We start from the raw sequence: 22,802 nt of genomic DNA, 5'->3' as shown, positions 1-22,802 counted from the left end.
AATTTTCTGTATTCTTCCAGGTTGTAGAATTAATGTCTTATTTTGAATGAGACCAGCAGTGTTCAGATCGCTTGTTACATATATTTAATAACTGATAGAAATAATTTGGGTAATTAACAAGAAATATCAAATGAGGAAAGCCTACTTTTTTAAGTTGTATTTTTTTTGTGAAAAAGAAAGGACAGTGGTCTGTTGGATTTGTTACATGTTGTGCTTTTCTAATTAGATGATACCTTTAGTTATGGTTAAGATACAGAAAAAGCAGCCAGTTATGAAGCGCCTGGGTGGCTCAGTCGGTTAAGCACCTGACTCTTGATTTTGGCTCAGGTCATGATCTCAGGCTCCTGGGATCGAGCCCCTTGTTGGGCTCTGCACTCAGCAGGGAGTATGTTTCTCCCTCTGACCCTCCCCTGGCTTATGCACGTGTGGGTTCTCTCTCTCTCTCTCAAATAAATAAATAGAATAAAAAAAAAAAAAAGCAGCTAGTTCTTCAGAGCTTTCTAACCGAATTTTATTGTGTTTAAAAAGCATTTAAGAATAAATGTAGACATGTCTTTATGAGACTAATTGTTTACACTTCAGAGGTTTTTTATGTTTCTTTTGTCTTCCCCCTGCAGTGGAAGCACTGACCTTTCCTCCTTCTTCTGGGAAGTCCTTTATCATGGGAGCAGATGAAGCCCTTGAAAGTGAACTGGGACTTGGAGAATTGGCAGGCCTTACGGTGGCCAATGAAGCAGATTCACTAACTTATGATGTGAGTCATGATTTTATTTTTGTTCTTTTCTTATTTCTTAAAAGTAAAAAGTTAACTTTATAGAAAAAGACAGTGGTCAAACTTATTCACAAGTCTAGAATTTGGTTCCATTTTAATTGGAAACTTTGAAAATATGAATATATTCTGTAAATGATCATATTTTTCACATTGCATAGAGATTAACATTATGGGCTTTGCCTAAATCGATAAGTCATTATAGCTTGTTTATTGGTTTTAGATAAGGGAAAAAAATTCTTCTGTTACCAAGTTTGGGTTTTGTGTTTTAGGGTACCAGTGATCAGTTGAAATTCATGCTTGCCCAGTGGCAACATTTGTGTTTCTTCTTTAGTACATTACCTGTGAATATCCTATCTACAAATGATTTTAGCTATTGTTAGGCAGGGATGTCTGTAGGGTGCTTTTCAGATGTTAAGGCAGACCCATCAGTGATTTTTGGACCAAAACTGAGATCTTGATACCTTATTCATGCATCCCTTTATTTAATACCCAACACAATTATAAATACATTTATAATTGTTCATGATAATAAATTGTCAGAAAAACAGTTGCTTATTTTATAAAGTGTTTACAATCTGTCTTAATCTTCGTTAAATCCTCTCAACTTTGATACCTCATTATCTTCATTGGAGAACACAGTATAGCTCCTGCCACATGGGGGATGTAGGAAGAACGCTTAAGCAGACCATGGATATGAGAAGGGAGTACCCCAAAAAGCAACCTCACCACTCACTTCTCTTCCTGCAAATCAAAAATTCTCACTTTTCTTGCTAAGGCTATTAGTCTTTTGGGTTCTCCCTCCAAAAATAGCTAAAATCTATAGGTTTGGTTTTGTTTTTTGTTTTTTTTTTTTTACCTCCCATCCAACTCCATTTCTTCTTCACATGGAACCACTACAATAACCTATTTTAAATGGTCTCTTTGCTCCCCATTCTCCACATATGTGATACAGGCTTTTAAAAAATTTTTTTCTATTCTTATATCCTTATGTTTTATGTCTGTGTGTATAAAAACACCCATTTAGTTGACTTCTGTTTTTTCATCTAATCTTTGACACCTTTTTAGTTGGAGCATTGAGTCCATTTCTTTTTATTTATTTATTTATTTTTTAAAGATTTTATTTATTTATTTGAGAGAGAGAGAATGAGAGAGAGCAAGCACATGAGAGGGGGGAGGGTCAGAGGGAGAAGCAGACTCCCTGCAGAGCAGGGAGCCCAATGCGGGACTCGATCCAGGGACTCCAGGATCATGACCTGAGCCGAAGGCAGTCACTTAACCAACTGAGCCACCCAGGCGCCCGAGTCCATTTCTTTTTAAAGTAATTACTGATATATTTGGATTTAAGTCCACCATCTATTTGTGCTACCTATTCTGTGTTCCTTTTTCTCCTATTTTTGCCTGTATTGGGATTATTTTTCATTATTCACCCCCACCCCATTATTTGGAGATGATGCACTCTTTCATTACTCTTTTTATTGTTACCCTAGAGATTACCACACACATCCTTATCAAAATTTTAATGCAAAGACCTTTAGGACACTTATAACTCTACTTAAAATCTCCTACCCTTGGGGCGCCTGGGTGGCTCTGTTGGTTATGCATCTGCCTTCAGGTCAGGTCAAGATCCCGGAGTCCAGGGATTGAGCCCTGCATCAGGCTCCCTGCTCAGTGGGGAGCCTGCTTCTTCCTCTCCCTCTGATTGCCACACCCCTGCTTGTGTGTGCTCGCCCTCTCTGTCAAATAAATAAATAAAATCTTAAAAACAAAAAAACTCCTACCCTACATATATGTCATTCTTGTTATGTATTTTCTCTAGACACTTATCTCCTTATGTTTTGTACACTCAGTATTCAGTTAGGATTATCCATTTTACATTATTCATTTTGCTTTATTCCCCCCTGCACATCTGACTGTCCATCTGGCATCACTTTTCTTTTACTCTAAGAGCAGTTAATATTTCTCTTTGGTGAAGGTCTGCTGGTACCCAGTTCCCTCAGTTTCTGGTTTTATTAAATTGTATTTCGCCTGAGTGGGTTAACTATTACTTCTGGTATCAAATTCCATTTGGCAAGGGTTTTGTTCTATTTTCTTTCATTTTTAAGCATTCTAAATATATAATTTCATTTTCTTCCATTGTTGTTTTCTGCTAAAGTTAACTGTCTATTACTGGTCATTCAGTGGTAGTCTGATTTTGTATTTTCTCTAATAATCTCCCTATGTCTTGAATGTCAGCCAATGTTTAGATTCTTTTCATTTAACCTTCTTGAAGTTCTTAGACCTTCTTGGCTTAATATGTTTTTATCAGTTTAGTGTAAAATTCTGAGCCATTTATCTTCAAATACTGCTTTTGCACTTCTTTCTCTTTCTTTTCCTTCTGGAACGCTAATTGTTAGATCTTTCTGTACCCTCTGTCTCCTACTCCCTTCCCTGTATTTTCCATCTTTTGTTTCTCCATACTTCAGCCTAGATGTTTTTATGACCCATCTTCTGGTTTGCTAATTCTCACTTCAGTTACGTGTAATCTGTAATTAAACCCATCTATTTAGGTCTGATATTGTTTGCTTCTAGAATTCTTTTTTTTAAGTGTTTATAGATTTCTTTCATAATTTACAGTGTTGTCTTTTATCTTCTTGAACACAGTAAGCATGATTATGTATCTGCTTGTTTTCGTTTATGCTGTATTGCCCTGCATAGGCATGGTTACTTTTTATTATGTCCAAATAACTATACCTGAAAAGTTGTCTGTAGAAATAACTTCAGGCCTAGAGTGATATCTTCCCTCAGGGAGTGTATTTTAATTTGCTTCTGTCAGATGTCTGTAGCCACTAGAAATCTGGATCATCTCATTCCATTTTCAATTTTTCAGGTAATCTGAACTGATCTACAGTCTCTGTAAGGGCTTGTATTCTTCTAGTTAACTCTTCTATCTAGAATGCAGCCCAGGGGCGCCTGGGTGGCTCAGTTGGATGGGTGTTTGCCTTCGGCTCGGGTCAGGATCCCAGGGAGCTGAGATTGAACCCCGCATCAGGTTTCCTGCTCAGTGGGGAGCCTGCTTCTCCCTCTACTGCTCCCTCTGCTTGTCCTCTCTTCTCGCAAATAAATAAATAAATAAATAAATAAATAAATAAATAAAATCTTAAAAAAAAGAATGCAGCCCTTTGAACTCAAAACCCAGAGCAAGGAGGTTCACCAAGCCCCACTTTCTTGGTAGGCCCTGGTTTGTATCTCCTTGCACTGCACAGCTGTCAGAAGCATAGCCTGACCTCTCAGCCTTCCCCTCTGAAATCAGTAAACTCCCTCTGGGAAAAAAAGTCCAAATATCAGGCTTTTTAGACTTCTCTCTTCCCCTGGATTCTCGTCTGCTTTTTCTTCACTATTTTGCTGGTTCTTCATTTAAAAATTTTTAGCTCTGTTTTTCTACTTGTCCTCAAGTGCAGACTTGATCCTAATGATCTGGCCCATCTTAGCTAGAAGCAGAAGTTCCCATTAGATACTTTTGTTCTCTCTATACTAACCTCACAAAGATTTAGTCCAATAACTTATGGAACTCAGTCATGTCTCTAGAGAAATGTCATTCTCCCTCTCTTTTTTTTTACTATCTCTCAGTTGTTAAAAAAAAAAACAAAACTTAGTGTTATACCTGCATTTCTTAAAGTAGTCTCTAGTTCTTTTTTTTTTTTTTTTTAAGATTTTATTTATTTATTTGAGAGGGAACACAAGTGGGGTGAAGGGCAGAGGGAGAAGCAGGCTCCATGCTGAGCAGGTAGCCTGATGCGGGACTCGATCCCAGGACCGTCTGGGATCAGATGCTTAACTGAGCCATCCAGGCGCCCTGCAAGTAGTTTCCAGTTCTAATTCACATACTACTAATCTATTGCTGTGTGACAAATTGTACCAACACAGCTTAAAACAACATTTGTTAGATCATAGTTTCTGGGGGTTAGCAATCTGGGACAGCTTAGCTGTGCGGTTCTGGTCTCTCAGGTGGTTGTAGTCAAGATGTAGGCAAGAGTTGCAGTCTTGAATGAAGACTTGACTTGGGGAAGATCTGCTTCCAAGCTCATGCATGTGGTTGTTGGAAGGCCTTTGTTCCTTCCTGGCTATTGGCTGGAGACTAGTTCCACACCACATGGGCCTCTCTGTGGGTTCCTCAGCAGGGCAGCTGGCTTCCCCCAGTGTGAGTGCCCTTGAAAAGAGAGTGAGCAAGAACACCCAGGATGCAAGGTTTTTGGTGTGTGTTACTGGTCACACAGAGCAACCCTATGATGTAGAAGGGGATTCACAAGGTGTAAATATGAGGAGGTGAGGCTGATTGGGAACCATCTTAGTGGCTGTCTACCACATTTAAGACATTCAGAAGGAATGGAATTGTTCTTACATATGAAAATCTTTCAGCTCATTAATAAGAGCAGAGAAGAGTCAAAGTTAATTCCACTTCTCCCCCTGCCTCCTCCACAAGGATAACCAGCCCTAATTCTTATAGTAGTTCCTTGTATCCTGTATTTTGTCTCCTTACTGACCCAATTATGACATGCTCTATCCAAAGTTTTCTGCAAATTTTTAAACTTCTGGGTCCTAAGTTAGTTTATATTAAGAGTAGCCTCTGAAGCCAGACTGCTTGGGTTTGAATCCTGATGACTCCTCTTACTAGAGGGCAAGTCACTTAACTTTTTTCTTTATGCAAGTCACTTCTAACTATCTGTAAAGTGGGGATAATGTTAATTCCTTCATAGAGTTGTTGTGACAGTTAAGTGAGTTAATTAATGCATGTTAAGTTTTTAAAAAATGTATAAAATAATGAATAATGCTTATAATAGCAGCAATTGTTAGTATCGTTGCTGGTTTTTGTCATTGTAAATATGGTAATATTTCTCCAGTGTGTTAACAGTACTTGCCCCACTCTTGCTTAAACCTGGCATGATTATTAGCTGTGGAGTGTGAAAAGTTCATATGTGGTGCTAGTGTAAGGTTAAACATGAACCTCTTTGGTTTTCCCGTTAGTGGGAAATGAAAAAAAAAGCTGGAATATAGTTGGAATGAAAAAAAAAGTGCATTTTTTAGTTGCTGGGATGGAGTTTCTGTGGAGAAAAGCAACATGATGTGTTTTACAAGTGGAATCTATTGTTTTATGACATCCGATTATCTCTTTCAGTGTTAACATTTTATGTTTCCAGTTTATAAACCTTGTTGCCAATTTGATGAAAATTTAGCTCTTTGTAGGAAGTATTGACAATCTCAGCAGTATGATCATATTCTATAATGTTAACAAGTTTAAAGGTAACTTAGTTTTTCAGCTCTTAACCCAAATTAGTTTCTATACTATGATTTAGGTTGAAAATTATTTGTCTTTTGTTTTTTTTTAGTCATCCTAGTGAAGATCTATTTTATGTTAATATTCTTTCTATTGAATTATGTTACCTGTTTTCTTGTTATAGCATTCATATTTCTTCAAAGAAAACCACTTTTGGTTGACATATTATTAATTTTGCCTATTGATTTGATTATTTACATTTAGAAATTATATTGTTTTGAAAGTTGCAAAATGTGATGATTTAATGACAAATCAGCAAGAATTAATGTGAAAATATAATTTTTTTCCTGTCCTGAACTAAATGTATGGGTGTCTTTCTTTTGTTTCTTTAAAGATAGCAAACAATAAAGATGCACTGAGGAAGACATGGAACCCTAAGTTTACATTACGAAGTCACTTTGATGGCATTCGAGCCCTTGCTTTCCACCCCATTGAGCCTGTTTTGATAACAGCATCAGAGGATCACACACTGAAAATGTGGAATTTGCAGAAAACAGCCCCAGCCAAAAAGTGAGAATATTCTACTTTAACTGTATTTGAGTATTTTAATTATCAGTTTTTCAGCAGAAAAATACTTAAATTATTTGCTATTAAATTTCTCAATTTATCAAGTATCCCTTTTAGTTTTTTCTTCTTTACCATGTCACATAATTAGAATTTTTCCCTTCATACTCAAAATCTGATAGTAGGTTGGAAAACTGACACTGAGAGAGAAATGTATTATCTGATAGTTTCCCAGTGTTTCTGAATGCTATTTACAGTCCTTATACAGTGTTTTAAATGGTTGTCATATTTGCGGAGTCCCTTATCTATACCGAAGGTTTCTACTCTGGTTGTAAAGAGGTGCAGGCATGTTTAAAATCATCAAACCCCACCCCATCCCTGTCCTGTTGCTTATTAGGTTTGGATTTACCATGTGGAAGGGAGGGAAGGCTGATGGAGAGGGGTGAGGGACCTCTCTTTGGTTTTGTCATTTGGCCTTGTCCCTTTAGGTACTTTCCATACCCACCAAAATGTATAGATGGAAGGTACTATTGTTGCTGTCACTTAACTGCTAGTTCTTGCCTTGGCCCCTTGGTTCCTCTCTAAGCATGAGCAGACACGAGTTGGTATAAACTCTTATCAGTCACCAAGCTAGTCTTAGCCCCACTTGGTGGGGTGCTTACTGGAGGTCCCTCTCCTTGTGTCCTTGAATCAGGTGGCCCAGAACCCAGCATGGGCCCTTCTCCAGTGTCAGGCACTTCAGTTATTGGAAGAGTAGAAGTGAACATGAACTGGAAGAGATTACAGAAGTTTTACTACTGATAGAGGATATCTATTGCCAAGTTTAAAAGAGATCAGTGACATTCCCACTGTGAGTCATACATGGACTAGATAAAATACTTGATTTATCAGTCTGCATCAGATAGCTCAACCAGATCTTGCTAAAACCAAGAGAATCCTCATATGGATCAGGTATCTTCAGCAAAGAAAAATTATTTCTTAGTTATAAATTGTGCCTTTTGTCTTTCTAGTTCTCTGGTCACAATGGGCATCTCTTTAGATCAGGGAATGTGAATGTCTCATATAGTCTTGACTAAAACTTAGAGACATATTGAAACAAGTATCTTGCTGGTGATAGCTTAGTAATAATACCTTCACATGTAATAACATGGCCTGTTTACCTTTGAGCTTAACATTTTGGAAATGCTTGAGGAGAGAAATCATATGCCTATAAAAAAAACTGTAATACAATATAAGAAATGGTAATTGACTTTAAATCCAGTTTAAATATTAGGCAGTGTAGACTATCTATACATTCAGTGTTCTGAATAATGAATAAACTGATGACTTGGACAATTTTTACAAGTATCCTGAGGTCAGACATATTAGCCTTGATGGAAATGCAAAGAAATTCAAGTACCATTTATTGAAATCCTACTATGTTCGTGGTTCTTTCCTAGACTGTTTGACTTGTAGAATTTCATTTAATCCTGTGAGTATTTGGTGTTATCCCAATTTTTCTGTTTTATTTTAAATAGAGAGGAATCTGAAGTTCCAAAACAATAAATAATTTGCCTGGAGTTAGCCAGTTAATTGAATCCGGAAATGTATCTCCTCAAATCCCATGATGTTCTCTGAGTTTGGCTCTCTCAAATAGTCAAATAGATATGACAATGCTAAGAGCGCTATAAGCAGGTATTGTTACTAAATAAGGATTTTGTTTCTTGAGGCCACAAAAATATGTGATTGGGGTCAGGTAAGCTTTCTTAAGTGTCCTAGGCTGAGAACAGTATACTAATTCCTAAAGGCAATTTTGTGGCATATATCCATTGATACTGTTTACTACTGAAACTTGGAGTGGTAAAAGTCCTCTCCCTCTCTCTGATTTAGGAGTACTTCTCTTGATGTGGAGCCTATCTATACATTCAGGGCTCATAAGTAAGTATGTGCTTTTTCTCTAAGTCAGCATCACTGTACATCAGCCTGATTAGAGTATTTTATTTTCTTTCACTTAAGTATTTGTGTTATATATTTTTTGTATTTAGTAGTGGTTTTGGGGAGGGGTTTTGGCTTTTCTTTTTTTTTTCTTTTTTGGTAAATGTAAAAAAGATAATACAGTGTTAAAACCAAGTTTATCACTACCATAGATCCTTGCTGAAATTAGATTTTATTTGGATGATGTTTAAGTGTTATATATCTCATGCTTAAAATAAGTTGATGCAGTAAGGTTTAGATATTAAAAATTGGGACTTTTTTTTCCTTAAAGATAATCTAGATAAAAATATGGAGAATTTTTAAATTATGACCACATATTGCATGCTTTTCATATTTCCAGGTAAGCTTAAGAAATAAACTAATTCACTTGATTTAGCACAGAGATTGGCATATTTTTTATATAAAGGGTCAGATAGTAAATACTTTTTCAGCTTTGTAGGCCATGTATTTTCTGTTGTATATTCTTGTTTTTAGCTTAGTTTTATAACCCCTTAAAGAATGTAAAAACCATTCTTAGCTTGAGGACTGTATAAAAACAGACCACTGGCTGGATTTGGCCCACAGGCCATAGTTTACCAATCTCTGGTTTAGCAGAAGAAGAAAAATGAGCAGTGCTTTTATACTATTTTTATTCATCGTAGAAAGCAGAAAAATAGAAAGCCATATGAATAATTAAGCATTCTTATTTCTAACGAGTCCTAGTATCAGATTGACTTTTGGGAATAGAAATTGATTTTTATCTCTCAGAGGTCCAGTGCTTTGTGTGGTAATGAGCAGCAGTGGTGAGCAGTGTTACAGTGGTGGTGCTGACGGACTGATCCAGGGCTGGAATACCACCAACCCCAACATCGATCCCTATGACTCCTATGGTAGGTGTTTCCCTGAAGATATGAAAGAATAAATTTTCTTTTTACACATTTTACATAGCATATATAAGGATAAAATGAGATTTTTAAAAAAGTAAATTGGTAATAGGGAACAAGGTCTTTATTTTGTTAAAAAGGACTCTTGTATTTAGGAAATAATTTGATATTTATATGCTGGAAAAAAGAAAAGAATGTGTTATTCCTGAAAAAACAGTTCCTGCCCCCCCCCCCCAAAGTTCGATTGATTGGAAATGCTGGCCTGATTAACAATTTTTTTCTTCATTTTAGGCATCTGTACATTACTTGATACATTATTACTAATCTGTAATCATGTTTCATTACTGTTACTACACATTCATTACTATTCTTGACAAACAACTGAAGGAAAATGAATGTTCATTTATTATTGGAGTGTGTAGAGGCTAATGATTTTTTAAACTCTGTGACACCAGAATACTTGAAAGGCCTTAAAAATTAAGAAGTGCCCTTTTAGTCTTGGGAATAGTATAATGAAACATAAATCCACATTATAATCTATCACTAGATGTTACCATAAATTCTTTTGCAAAAACTATTGAGGAATTAACTATTTTGGTTTCCTTTTATGTTCTTTGTTAAATTCTAGAATGGTGTGGAGTGTCATATTTGTCCTAAAACCACATTTATTTTCATTTTCACTTTAGATTAATTTTATTACAAACCTAAGTAAAGAGAAGAAAATCAATGAACAAAAATTTTTCCCAACATTTATTTAATAAGCATTTAACATATATTTTGTGAAAGGTAAACCCTCTCCATGTTTTTCCTTACTTCCTTTATCTCTCTATCAAGAGGATCAGTTGTCTTCATTCTGTCTCAAGCCAACCCACCCTTCCCCTTTTGCTCTTGACCTCATTCTCTCGTTTCTTTTGAGATTGCATTTGATTCTCTCCCACTCTTGCTCTTTCTCATTCTTATCTTAAACCTTGCCCTCTTTTCTCTCTTTCCATCCCTTCAGCATGTAAGTAAATATAGGTAACTCCGATCCTGAGCAAGGGAAAGCCTTTTCTTGACTCCATTTTCCTTTCTGGTGTCTTAGTTTAGTCTCTCTTTCCTTTACCATCTGTGTCTCTTTGGTGGTAATGACTAGAAAACACAGGAGTTACTAATTCCGTGTCCTTTTCCTGTGCATCATCCATCTGCATTCTGTCTTCTGGCTATCCCACTTAAATATAACAAGATTGTCAGTGACTACCCAATTGGCTGATCCAAGGGGTATTTTACAGTCCTTGTTTTACTAGATGTATTGGCTCTCTGAAACTGTAGACCACTCCATCCTTTTTGAAATTTGTCTGCTATTGGCTTTTTTTGACACTTAAGTCTGTGACAATTTGTTTCCTAGCCTTCATGAACTTTTATTTTTCCCACCTTAGATACTGGCATTTATCAAGGTCCAGACCCTATTCATTCTTTGCTTTGTACACATATTTTTTTGTAAACTGAATCTACTTCTATGGTTTTACATGCTGTTGACTCATAAATCTCTTCTTTAAGCCTACAGAACCTTTCAAAGTGGCCATCTCATTGCCCATAAATTCGAATCAGTTTTGTGTTTCTTCTCCCATATATTCTTTATTAGATGGTGGCACCACCAAAATTACCCAAACTAGAAACCTAAGAGTTATCCTTGTTGCCTTGTTCTGTTTACTATCCACACCTTATTAATTACCTCGTCTTTTTGATATTACCCCCTAACTCTTTCTTGGATTTACCCCTTCTGCTTTGCCCCTTTTACCACTGCCCTCTCTTGGGTCTACATCATCACTCTCCCAGTCTACTGAAGCAGTCCCTCTGCCTTCATCTTCATTCTCTCCAATCTGTCTTCTACACTACAGTGAAGGTTACCTTACTAAATACGTACTTTACCCAGCTGCTCCTGGAAAACCCTTCAGTGGTTCATTTTGCCTTCGGAATAATTTCCAAGTACCTTAATATGTTGTAGAAATCCCACCTTAGACTAGCTACCCTCCTCTCCTCTGCTTCCTGCCTCAAACTCCACACTTGGATAAGGCTGAATAAGCTCATAAATTCCCTGACATGTCATGCTTTCTGTCCTTGTGCCAGCGGTGGCTTCCCTCTAGTGTTTGGCCGCCACCTGTATGCTTCAGGTGTCATCTCTCGGGGAGGCTTTCACTCACCCAGTTACCCTGCATGGAAACTGGTGTCTCTGTCACCATTATTATACTTACCTACATGTCTTTTGAGACCAGGATAGTATTGTGTCTTAATTATCTGGGTGGCGCCAGCACCTAGCATAGTCCCTGACACATTGTGTCTCCAATAAATATTTTATGGAATGACAGAGAGAAGGTAGAGGACAGATAACGTTACTGGCATTTTAAACTCAACACGTGTGAGCCATCTTGAGAGTACTGCTTCATAGAGTCTCTGCGCGGAGGAATAAGGAAAGTTTCCAGTTTGACTTGTATTATGAAATGGTGCTGCTGAGTGATCCCCCTTCCTCTTTCCTCCCTCCCTTTCATGCACATCATTCACATGTCAGTTATTGCTGCTGCAGGGTTTGGGGGTTCCTCTAGGTCTCCGTTCCTGTCCACTCGGAATAGCAGAGGCCCGTTGCTCCTGGGAATAACTACCATCCCTAGTATGGGGGCCCAGGGGGAGAAGTGCCCCGAAGGAGCCAGGGGAGGAAGGGATCTCTGTTCACTTCCTCAGGGAAGAGTTGTGGCTTCTCTGAAGGTGGATAAAATTCAAATGATGTGTGTTAACATGCTTTTTTAAAAAATCTAGACAAGTGGAAAGAAAAAAGGGAGGGGAGAGGGAAATACCTAATTTTCTTAAGGAGAGAAATATATACTTAAAAACTTTAATTTATAAACTCTAGACTCTACATTTGCATATTTCCAGGCCTCTTTTTAGTTACTGCAGCATTTCAGAAAAATAACAGAAGCTAGGAAGCATGTTTTATACTGTTCTCAGGCGCTTTTGTCTGTATATTTAGTTTCTCTGAGATCTAAGTACCGTTAGGATTTGTTTATTTTCTCTTGATTTTGCATTCTTGCTGTTTTGTATAGATCCTTCTGTGTTAAGAGGCCCTCTCCTCGGCCACACCGATGCCGTCTGGGGCTTGGCTTACAGTGCAGCCCATCAGCGCTTGTTGTCGTGCTCAGCAGACGGCACTCTCCGTTTATGGAATACAACTGAGGTTGCTCCAGCCCTAAGTGTATTTAACGATAATCAAGGTACAGGCTTTTTAAAAGTTACTCTAATGAATCTTTTTTTTTTTTTTTTAAAGATTTTATTTATTTATTTGAGACAGAGAGAATGAGAGACAGAGAGCATGAGAGGGAGGAGGGTCAGAGGGAGAAGCAGACTCCCTGCCGAGCAGGGAGCCCGATGCGGGACTCGATCCAGGGACTCCAGGATCATGACCTGAGCCGAAGGCAGTCGCTCAACCAACTGAGCCACCCAGGCACCCCTCTAATGAATCTTTTTAAGATGTCTTATTGTAACAACAAGCAAATGAATAAACGATTCTACAAACTGTTAGTTTAAATTTAATCTGAAGGGGTGTTTTTAAGCAATGGAAGTATATTTGCTTGAATTTCCAGCTTAATGATTTTTAAAAGCACAGTATTTGGTGAAAGAGCACACGTTAAAATGTTTTTTCAAAATCGAGATATAAGTTATATACAGTAAAAACCAGGTATTAAGGATACGTTCCGTTGAGTTTGAAAATACGTAACTTTTGCACCTATCAAGATCTAGAACATTTCTTTCACCTCTTCAAAGTTTCTTTGTGTCCTTCCCAATATTTCATTAAATCAGTGTATGTGTTTATTTACCTCTTGATGGACATGTGGGTTGTTTTCAGTTTTTGACTATTACGATCAAAGCTGCTGTGAACATTCATGTATTTTTTATGAGCTAATAAAGAGCTAGAAGTAGAGTTGCTGGGCGTTAGAAGTGGTATTGTGTATTTAACTTTATGTGAAATTGCCAAGCTTTTCCAAAGTGGTTGTGCCATTTCACACCACTGACAACAATGTATGAGAATTCCAGTTGCTTTACATCCTTAATTATTAACACCTGGTGTTGTCAGTCTGTTTAGTTTTAGCCATGCTGGTGAGTTTGTAGCAGTGTTTCATTATGGTTTTAATTTGCATTAGTTTGGTGGCTAATTATTTTGAGCACTTTTTGTCTGTGCTCATTAGCCATTAATCTATCTTCTTCTGTAAGATACACATTCTTGAACTGTTTGCTTACTTTAGATTTTGAGCCAAATCAAAAGATAAGATTATATTCATACGTATCGTTCTATTCTGTTTGTAAGTACACTCCCAAGTTTAACCAAGTTTTACCCTATTCTAGGTGATAGATAAAAATACCTTCTTTATTTTTGAGCTGTCATAACTTGTGTCTGGGTTTTGATGAGTTGCCTGCATCTATATTTGTATGACTCTACATAAAATAATAATAATTTGAAATTTTACTTTTTTAATTCCATATTTTTGATGAATTAAAATTCCTAGTAAGAGATGGGCTTTTAAAGTAAAGAATTCCCACCATGCCAGTTTAAGCCTCCGGTTAGGTGGAAGCAACAAAACTTATAGTCCATACATGTTTTCCATTTATTTTCTGAGTAAAGGCCTGCATTCTTTGAATATTTTAGCTGAGTAACAGGTAGAAGACTTGCTGAACAGGTAAGAATAACAAAATAAGGGCTAAAAGTAACAAATAATGTCCACTGAATGGCTATGAGTTAATTTTTATTCTAATGTTGAGTCTTCTTCAATTCTTAAGGAAATCTTGTGACTGTTTGTTTTGCTATTTTATGAGGACATTTTCAAGTAGACCCTCTAATCACCATTCTCTGACTATGTTCTGACTCTCTTAGAATTAGGAATCCCTGCCTCTGTGGATCTAGTGAGCAGTGACCCAAGCCATATGGTAGCATCATTCAGCAAAGGATATACAAGCATCTTTAACATGGAAACGCAACAGCGCATTCTCACTTTAGAATCCAACCTAGATTCAAGTATGTATACCAACTTTAAATAGTCTTTGGATAAAATTTTTAAGCTTTATCAAAATTATAACTACCAGAGTCAGCTACAAAAAATACTTGTTATTATAAAGAGTTCTGCCTTTTAAATCACAGAACACAGTAACTTAGAAGGATATAATGACTTACGATTGATTTTTAAGACTTTGGGTTAAGTTTATGCACATTTATAACTATACTGTTTGGAATATCATTTGACTTCCAAAGAGGAGTCAAATTTTATTTTATACCAACTGATTAGTTTTCAATTCTGTTTGAACACAATAATATTTATTCTGAATACAAAGTCTTTTTCATTTCTCATGATTTCATTTTTAAAACAATTTTGCATTAATAATGTAATTTGACACAGCCTGATGAGAATGTAGATCAAGTTGTGCCTCTCAGAATCTCAAATATGAAGCTTCTTATTGGATACAGAAAGTCAGGAAATAATTTCTCAGATTGTGAAGAAGATACTACAGAATTTTAGTGGTTTTGGCTTTTTAACCATTGCTTTCTATCTTTAGGCTTCAGACAGTGATAGTTTAGGATGCAATTGATAAAGAAAACTGTGTATGCATATACTATTGTTTTAGTCTGAGAACTTGCTTTAAAAAGACTTACCCTGGCGTGCATGTATGCATCTGTGTGTCTGTGTGTGTCTTTCTGTGTGTCTTTCTCTCTCTCTCTCCTTCGTAGAGGGAAGCCTCTACTCATTTTCTCTTAAAAAATTCCCTCATTCCATTTTGGCTTTCTTCATTTTCTCTTCCCAGTCTGTTGTCCTTTGTTCTTTTCTGAGGTCCTGTGAGAATTGTTTGGGAAGTAGACATGAAGAGAGTTTTGAACTATTTGGATATAAAAGAGAGAGGCAAAAAAATAAAAACTGAGATTATGGAATAGAAAAAAGAATTCTTTTTGTGCCAAGAAACATAGGCTCTCAGTAAACTTAAACTCATTTTTAAATATATGACCTAAAGCTTACAGTAGTAAAATATAGAAAACAATATAAAACTAAGAAAGATGTGAACATTTTTGGAATTACCTTCAGATTTTGTGGTCAATTCTTTGAATGTCCTGAGTGGTAAATATTGATTTTTAATGACTGCTCTAAATTAATAAGATGTCAAGTCTGGCAATCCCATTTTTTTCCTTAAGTGTGTCAACTTTTTGCCTGATACTGGAAGCATTTTCTGAAGAAAACTGCCAAAAATGTTTTGAACAAAGGCAGCATTATTGGAATAAGTGATAATTATTTTGAATTATAATAATATGTACTGACATTTCCTAAATTATCAATTTTATTACTTTAGAGTTGTGTAATACAGTCTTTTTATTCCTTTCTACCATGACTACCCCTACCTGTTTATATTTGACTATGTTCTTCTTTTCTGGAATTTAGCAGATGTTTTTTTAAATGAAAGTTCTGACCAAAAACACGTTTCAAGGTGAAAGTAAATTGGGGGTGCCTGGGTGGCTCAGTTGGTTAAGTGTCTGCCTTTGGCTCAGGTCATGATCCCGGGGTCCTGGGATCGAGTCCCACGTTGGGCTCCTTGCTCAGCAGGAAGCCTGCTTCTTCCTCTGCCTGCCACTCTCCCTGCTTGTGCTCTCCCTCTCTCTTTCTCCCACAAATAAAATCTTAAAAAAAAAAAAAGAATTTAAGAGGATAAAGGATTTTTGTTTTAAAAATCAGAATAAACTTTAATGTCAATGGTGATTTGACTGAAAAAGTCAAAGGTAGTTGAAGCAGGTAATTGAGTACTTGTCGATCCAGTGAAAAGTAAATCATTTCTAAGTTGCAAGCTGAATAATGAATACTTGGAAGATTTAGATTCATTGTTAGAATGGTGGTTGGTAGGCCTTCAAGTGATTTCTAGTGTTCTTTGCATTTTGCTTACTTGTCTGATTTACCATTAAGTGGAGAACTTCCTTGAAGGTATTACTGTATAAAAACTCTTCTGCCTGCTTCCATCATTTGATTTCTATCATAATTATTTCCTGGATCTCAATACAATTGAAGCTATTCTCAGAAACCTCTCTCTCAGAATACATGAGATATTTTACTTGAAGTATTTCTTTTCTGTTGTTACTTTCCTGCTAGATCCTACAGAGGATATTGTTCATGGTGTTTTATCTCCAGAGGGGGAAAAAAAAATCTGTATGCTGAGTTTTGAAACTAAATTCTTTGCTTAGGACCATTAAATCAAGTATAACTGACCCAGAGCTTACTTCACATGGTCAAGTGACTTTTTGTTTTATTCTTAGATAACACGCTGGTGGTCCCTTGCCCTTAACACTGGAAAAAGACTATCTTCAGTTTTTAAGATGTCATATTTTTAGGAACACAAGAAAATCTAATAGAGTACACTAATGTTACAGCTATTTTTACCTATATTTACATTTTCTGTTTGAATTTAAATTCATAATAACTATTCTGAGATTAGAAAAAATTTTAACTTTTTTGAAATAATTTCAAATGTGCAGAAAGTTTCAAAAATAGTACAAAAACTAGCTACCCTTCACCCAGATTCACCATTTTTTAGCATTTGCCACATTTGTGACATTTGCTTTATCACTGTATATGTGTATAATTTTAAATTCTGAACCACGTAAAGAGACATCATAGCCTTATACCCCTAGATCCTTTAGCATGTAATTCCTAAGAACAAGGACATTCTCTGACATAGCATATTATCAAAATCAGGAAATTTAACAGTGACACTATGCTGTTGTCTAAGTTATTGTTTATATTCAAACTTGTCAGATGTCCCAGTAATGGACTTTATAAGAAGAGCATCCTGGACCATAACATGATTTTTTTTAACTTTGACATATCTTAAGTTAGTATTACCTTTATATATATAGATTTTTTTCCTTTAAAAGAAAAATAAAGTGTCTTAACAAAACTCTCTAATTAAAAGGCTTTTAATGATTGACTTCCTTTTGATAAAAGACTTTTAGAATTACTTCTGATAGTTTAGGTACCATTTTTGGCAGCTTTGTGATTTGCATGAACCATCTCGTTAGGATAGAGGCTGGTACTGGCTTTGTCACATGATTTTGAGGGAGTCACAATTTTTTCTAGACCTTGGTTCATGCACTGTGGTATGGACCTAATGACATGTGGCCTGCCTGTCTCATTGTGCATATAATTGAAATTCTCTGAAAGTTACTATATAGTGCACATAATAGGATGCTGACTATTTTAAGATTCCAAACATGGTAGACTGTCAAATGAGGATCGTTTCTATTTTAAAGATTTTATTTCTTTATTTTAGAGAGAGAGCATGCACGTGCATGTGTGTGTGCAAGTTGGGGGGCGGGGCAGAGGGAGGAGGAGAGAGAGAATCTTAAGCAGACTCCTTGCTGAGCACTGAGCCTGACACGGGGCTTGATCTCACAACCCTGAGATCATGACCTGAGCCAAAATCAAGAGTCGGATACTTAACCAACTGAGCCACCCACGTGGCCCGATGACCATTTCTATTATGATGAGAAAGAGATTAAAGAGCTCAGAAGCTCCCTTTGTCATATTTGTCTTCAGGTGATAAACATGTGACAAAGAGCTCTGTATCTAGAAAGACTGGAGATTTAAATTTAGGTATCACTGTGAATTGAGTAAGACTGTTGAATCACAGACCTGTACCTCTGAAACAAATAATACATTATATGTTAAAAAAAAAAAAAAAGAAGAAGATAGCAGGAAGGGAAGAATGAAGGGGGGAAATTGGAGGGGGAGATGAACCATGAGAGGCTATGGACTCTGAGAAACAAACCTGAGAGTTCTAGAGGGGAGGGGGTGGGGGGATGGGTTAACCTGTTGATGGGTATTAAAGAGGGCACGTACTGAATGGAGCACTGGGTGTTATACGCAAACAACGAATCATGGAGCACTACATCAAAAACTAATGATGTAATGTATGGTGATTAACATAACATAATAAAAAATAAATAAATTTAGGTATCGTCTACATGTAAATAATGATGGAACTTTATTAAAGCAGCAGAAGTATCGCAAGTCGTCAGAGAATGAGAAATGTTAGTGACCCTAGGCTAAGCCTTGGGAGGCACCCATTGATTTTAGGTGGAAAAGAAAATTCTCATTTGTACGTACCTCTGGATTTGTCAGTATGGTATTGCTCAGCAGTTCTTCTTTCCTAACATTGAAATTATGAATAGTCACATAATAAATGAACTAACGACAAATTAAAGTCACATCATTTACTTTTTAGTCTCTTAGGTGAGTATTCAGTTCTCTTGTGTGAAGAAATAGTAGCTTTGACTAACTTATTGCTTTTTTTTTTTTGCAGCCAACTCTTCTTGCCAAATAAATAGAGTCATCAGCCATCCCACTCTTCCCATCAGCATCACTGCTCATGAAGACAGGCACATCAAATTCTATGATAACAATACAGGTAAGTGTTTATTACAAAGTGATCAGTGATAAAGCAAAAAAATCCCCCCAAACCAAAAAAAAAAAAAAACAACCCACAAACAAACGCCACCATAAGTATCCTGATTTGGGTGTTTCTTAGTGGTAATATAGTCCAGGAGTAGGCATGAAAAGAGATACTCTCCCAGCTCAGTTTCTGTTCATTCTGTATAGATCTGCTAAGAACTAGTCTTCATGGTAGCATATAGAATCATCTTGGTTTATTTAATACTAGTAGATACTAGACAAGGTTATGACTACGGACACAATGAAAAGGTCATTCAAATAGCAATAAAACTGATCTCTTGCTGTGAATATATTGGGGAAAAGTAGAAACATGTTGGAAGTAGAGACATATGATCATTATATTTTGTTTAAAATTGTTCAGTGTTTGAATAGCCTTAGTGTTAGAGATGGAAACCCTGAGTCATTTGGTTTATTGAGTCAATTTTTCATGGACTACTCTTTTCTGTATTATAATATTGACTGTCTGGTCCTGATTGATTTGAATTAGGATATGTGGGCTTTCCCATTTTTATATTGAATTGCATTTCACTAAAGGAAAATCCTGAGGAGCTGTGTTGGGAGAAAAACACTCCATATTAGCAGCCATATTTACCTGAGTATCTGCTATTGATTTTTGCTGACTTTGCTTAGCTGTGAGTGATGAGTAATTTAATATTTTAATCCCTTTCTATGTGTTGTTTCCACCAAAATTGTGGCCAGGTTTTCTCTCCGTTCCTTTGTCTTTGTCTCAGTCTCTTCTGTTCTCACAACCCATATAATTTGCCTATAGCTAAAGGATACAAAGTAGCTGATTAATAATGTCTGAGTCTTGGTTAATGAACATGACTTAAAGGAATATTTGTGTAGAAATGACTGACTTTTATGTTGTTATTTGAAAGACAAAAATATAATCTGAAATTTGAGCTTTTGTTTTTCATCATTACCGTGGCTGGAATGGGGAGGGAGACACATTGTTTTAGCTGTTAGGGGAAAAGCTATTGATGCAGTAGGTACACAGAGAGGGGTGACTGGAGAAATCAGTGTAACAAGGGAGCTGGTGTATAATCAGGGATGAGGAAGGCCATTAATAAAAAGTAACAATCTCTTTTTTCCAAAGGCAAACTCATCCACTCCATGGTAGCCCACCTAGAAGCTGTTACAAGTCTAGCAGTTGATCCTAATGGCTTGTACTTGATGTCTGGGAGTAAGTACATCAACTATGGATTATTTATTTATCCTTATTAGTTTCATGTTAATGTAATGTTTCCTTTCAATTTCTTTTCTTTTTTTTTCCTTTTCTTTTGATGCAGGTCATGACTGTTCAATACGTTTATGGAACCTAGAAAGTAAAACGTGTATCCAAGAGTTTACAGCTCATCGGAAAAAGTTTGAAGAATCCATTCATGATGTAGCTTTCCACCCATCCAAATGCTATATAGCCAGTGCTGGGGCTGATGCACTGGCTAAAGTCTTTGTATGACACAATGCATCATCTTCACCTTCTAGCTCTTTATAAATAATCAACTGCACAAAAGAGATACAGAAGACCAGGGCAAGAATCAGCCTATCCTGCCCTTTTGTTCTGCTGAAGGAGCACAGAGAACATTTGTTAAAGTATAGTTTTGCAATTCGTATACTGTTTTCTAAAACTAAGGTTTGTTCAGGTTGCTGCAAGCTCAGCTGAATCTGTGAGCCTGAAAACTGTTTCAAATTTTCCCCCAAATAGGAGCTTTTATTTCTGAGGTTGTTCTAATTCGCTAGGCAGGCCTGAGCGAACGTAAGTTTGGCTTGTCCCTGTTGAGTAAATAGGGCATGCTATAAGGGATAATTAAAAAGCTTGATGACTGGGAATGAGTAGAAGAAGAACAGAAATTTAGACCTAGTTCTCCCCTGAGAAATCTTGTTAAATACATTAGGTAGTCAAAACAGTAATCTTGACCGTATCTACTGTACTAACCCCTATGTGCATAATGACCAGGCAGTGTTCAAATGAGTTTTTAATTTAGCTCTCCTTTCATCTGTGCACATAAAGCACCTGGCAAAGCGTTTTACCTATTAAGGGGGAAAAAAAAGGAAATGCAATAATATGTTAAATATATTATTATTCAGAAATACTAAACAAATATTTAGTTTGTAAGCAGATTTCTATATTGTATTACATTTTTGAAAATAGATTTGGTACCATTGTAAAGTTTAGCTGTCAAAAAGAGTCACCATTATGAATAGTTGATAGAGTCTGCTTTTACTAAAGGATTTAACTTATTCAGGTTTGAGATTCTGTTTATTTTTAAGGGCAAGCAGGGCATATCTTTATAATAATTTCTGTTAATTTTAAAAATTCACTTTATTCATGTGATATTTATAGTATCAGAGTGGTTATCTCATATCAATGAAATCTTACCTTTCAGTGGTTTGAAAAGACGGAAGTTATCTGTGAGTACTCATTTGTCACAACCCACATACCATGCTTCAGATGACCTCTTGCTCTTTCTTTGTCTCTCACATTCAAATTATCTGACATCTACCAAAACAGTTTGTAATTATTATGTTTTAACAGCCCAAAGGGTTTGGTTAATGTCAGATACCTCCTTTTGCAGTAAAGCCAACTATTTTGTACCCCAGAAGTCCTCCATTAATATATCCAAGAATGGGAGCCCCCCTGGAAATCTGGATGGAAGAGTTCAGTGCATAACCTTGGCTAAAGAGTTCTTTTTCTCTTTCCCTGCCCCTACCCCTCCTCCATTCTTTAATTGGAATACATAGCATGTTTTAATAGACAGTGTATCGATATCGTTTCTGGGGAAAACTGTCATAAAGGACCAGGCTTCCCTGAGCTCACCTAGCCTGTGACCCACATGTGGCCAGCTCTTGGTATTCCCCATGACCCCACTCTTTGGACCTAATGTATAGTACCTCATCCCTACAACTGTCTCACCTGTCTTCACACTCTCTTGTTTGCCCCAAATGTCAGAGACCAATTAGAAATTAAAAATAAATTACTAATGCCCAACGTTTCAGCAAAATGTATGTATGATAGTTCTCAGATTTTAAAAATACATATCCACAAATATTTTAATCTTTTAATAAAATTACTACATTCCTCTCCCCACATAATCCATTGTCATAACAATGACACCTCTGATGATATGTATATCTACTCCTTGAAAACGTATTCTGGCGGTGATATGGATAGTAATTGACAATTTTTCTTTAAAATTTCTGTTTTCTGCCTCTCAGAGTTTTGAAGTATACAGGCAGATTTTCTTTAAAGATGTGTGCTAGGTTTGCCTGATTGATATACAGATATGCTTTAGTATTTTGACTCAGCTACCTTTTCATTTCATCTGTGCTTTGGTTAACAGTGGGCTCAGGGGACTCCTTTGTATAATCAAATGAATTGACCTGGACTTGAGCTACCAGGTGAACATTTATATTATTCCCATGCAGATATAGAATTACACATTTTGTTTGGTGCATTCCTCTTTTGGTTCTTCAATGAGTGAAAAAATGGTGTTGCTGACCTAACATTTATAGAGGGATACTGGAAAATTCCAGTCAGGTGCCCTTACTTGGCATATTTATGACAGATTAAGCTATTGTTCTACCAGTTACTGCTTTAATTACCTCTCAAGGTCTTCAGTGCCTGCTTTACTTATGCCACTGAAAATTCTCAAAACCAAGACATTCTCTTCCCCTGCATTTTATACCTCATGGTTGAAATTTTTCTGTTAGTGAGTGGAAAATGACCATGAGAAAGGTAGACTGTAGTGCAAATGTTGGAACTGTTGAAAGTTCTTTAGCAAGCCAGTGCGTGCCATTGGAAACTGTACACAGAAACAGAGATTTTTCTCCACTAGCACTGTGTGATCTCAGCCCAGAAATGAGCCAAAGCTGTC

General features: G+C 36.5%; 1 protein-coding gene across 2 annotated transcripts in view; it reads left to right on the top strand.

Moving 5' to 3' along the window:
- STRN (striatin) overlaps nucleotides 1-21,945 on the top strand; it is an 89,796-nt gene extending 67,851 nt beyond the window's left edge. For both annotated transcript variants that reach the window (XM_035000908.1, XM_035000909.1), the window contains 9 exons: nucleotides 618-754; nucleotides 6,418-6,593; nucleotides 8,457-8,504; nucleotides 9,309-9,430; nucleotides 12,499-12,666; nucleotides 14,322-14,462; nucleotides 18,779-18,883; nucleotides 20,024-20,110; nucleotides 20,217-21,945. In XM_035000908.1, the coding sequence (XP_034856799.1) occupies nucleotides 618-754; nucleotides 6,418-6,593; nucleotides 8,457-8,504; nucleotides 9,309-9,430; nucleotides 12,499-12,666; nucleotides 14,322-14,462; nucleotides 18,779-18,883; nucleotides 20,024-20,110; nucleotides 20,217-20,386 (1,154 nt within the window). In that variant the 3' untranslated portion in view covers nucleotides 20,387-21,945. The remainder of the gene's footprint in view (nucleotides 1-617; nucleotides 755-6,417; nucleotides 6,594-8,456; nucleotides 8,505-9,308; nucleotides 9,431-12,498; nucleotides 12,667-14,321; nucleotides 14,463-18,778; nucleotides 18,884-20,023; nucleotides 20,111-20,216) is intronic.
- The last annotated feature ends 857 nt before the right edge of the window (nucleotides 21,946-22,802 follow it).

Source organism: Mirounga leonina, unplaced genomic scaffold, assembly GCF_011800145.1.
Source record: "Mirounga leonina isolate KUSES-001 unplaced genomic scaffold, KU_Mleo_1.0 Mir_125, whole genome shotgun sequence".
NCBI classification, from domain to species: domain Eukaryota; kingdom Metazoa; phylum Chordata; class Mammalia; order Carnivora; family Phocidae; genus Mirounga; species Mirounga leonina.
This window is presented reverse-complemented; position numbering and strand designations above follow the sequence as displayed.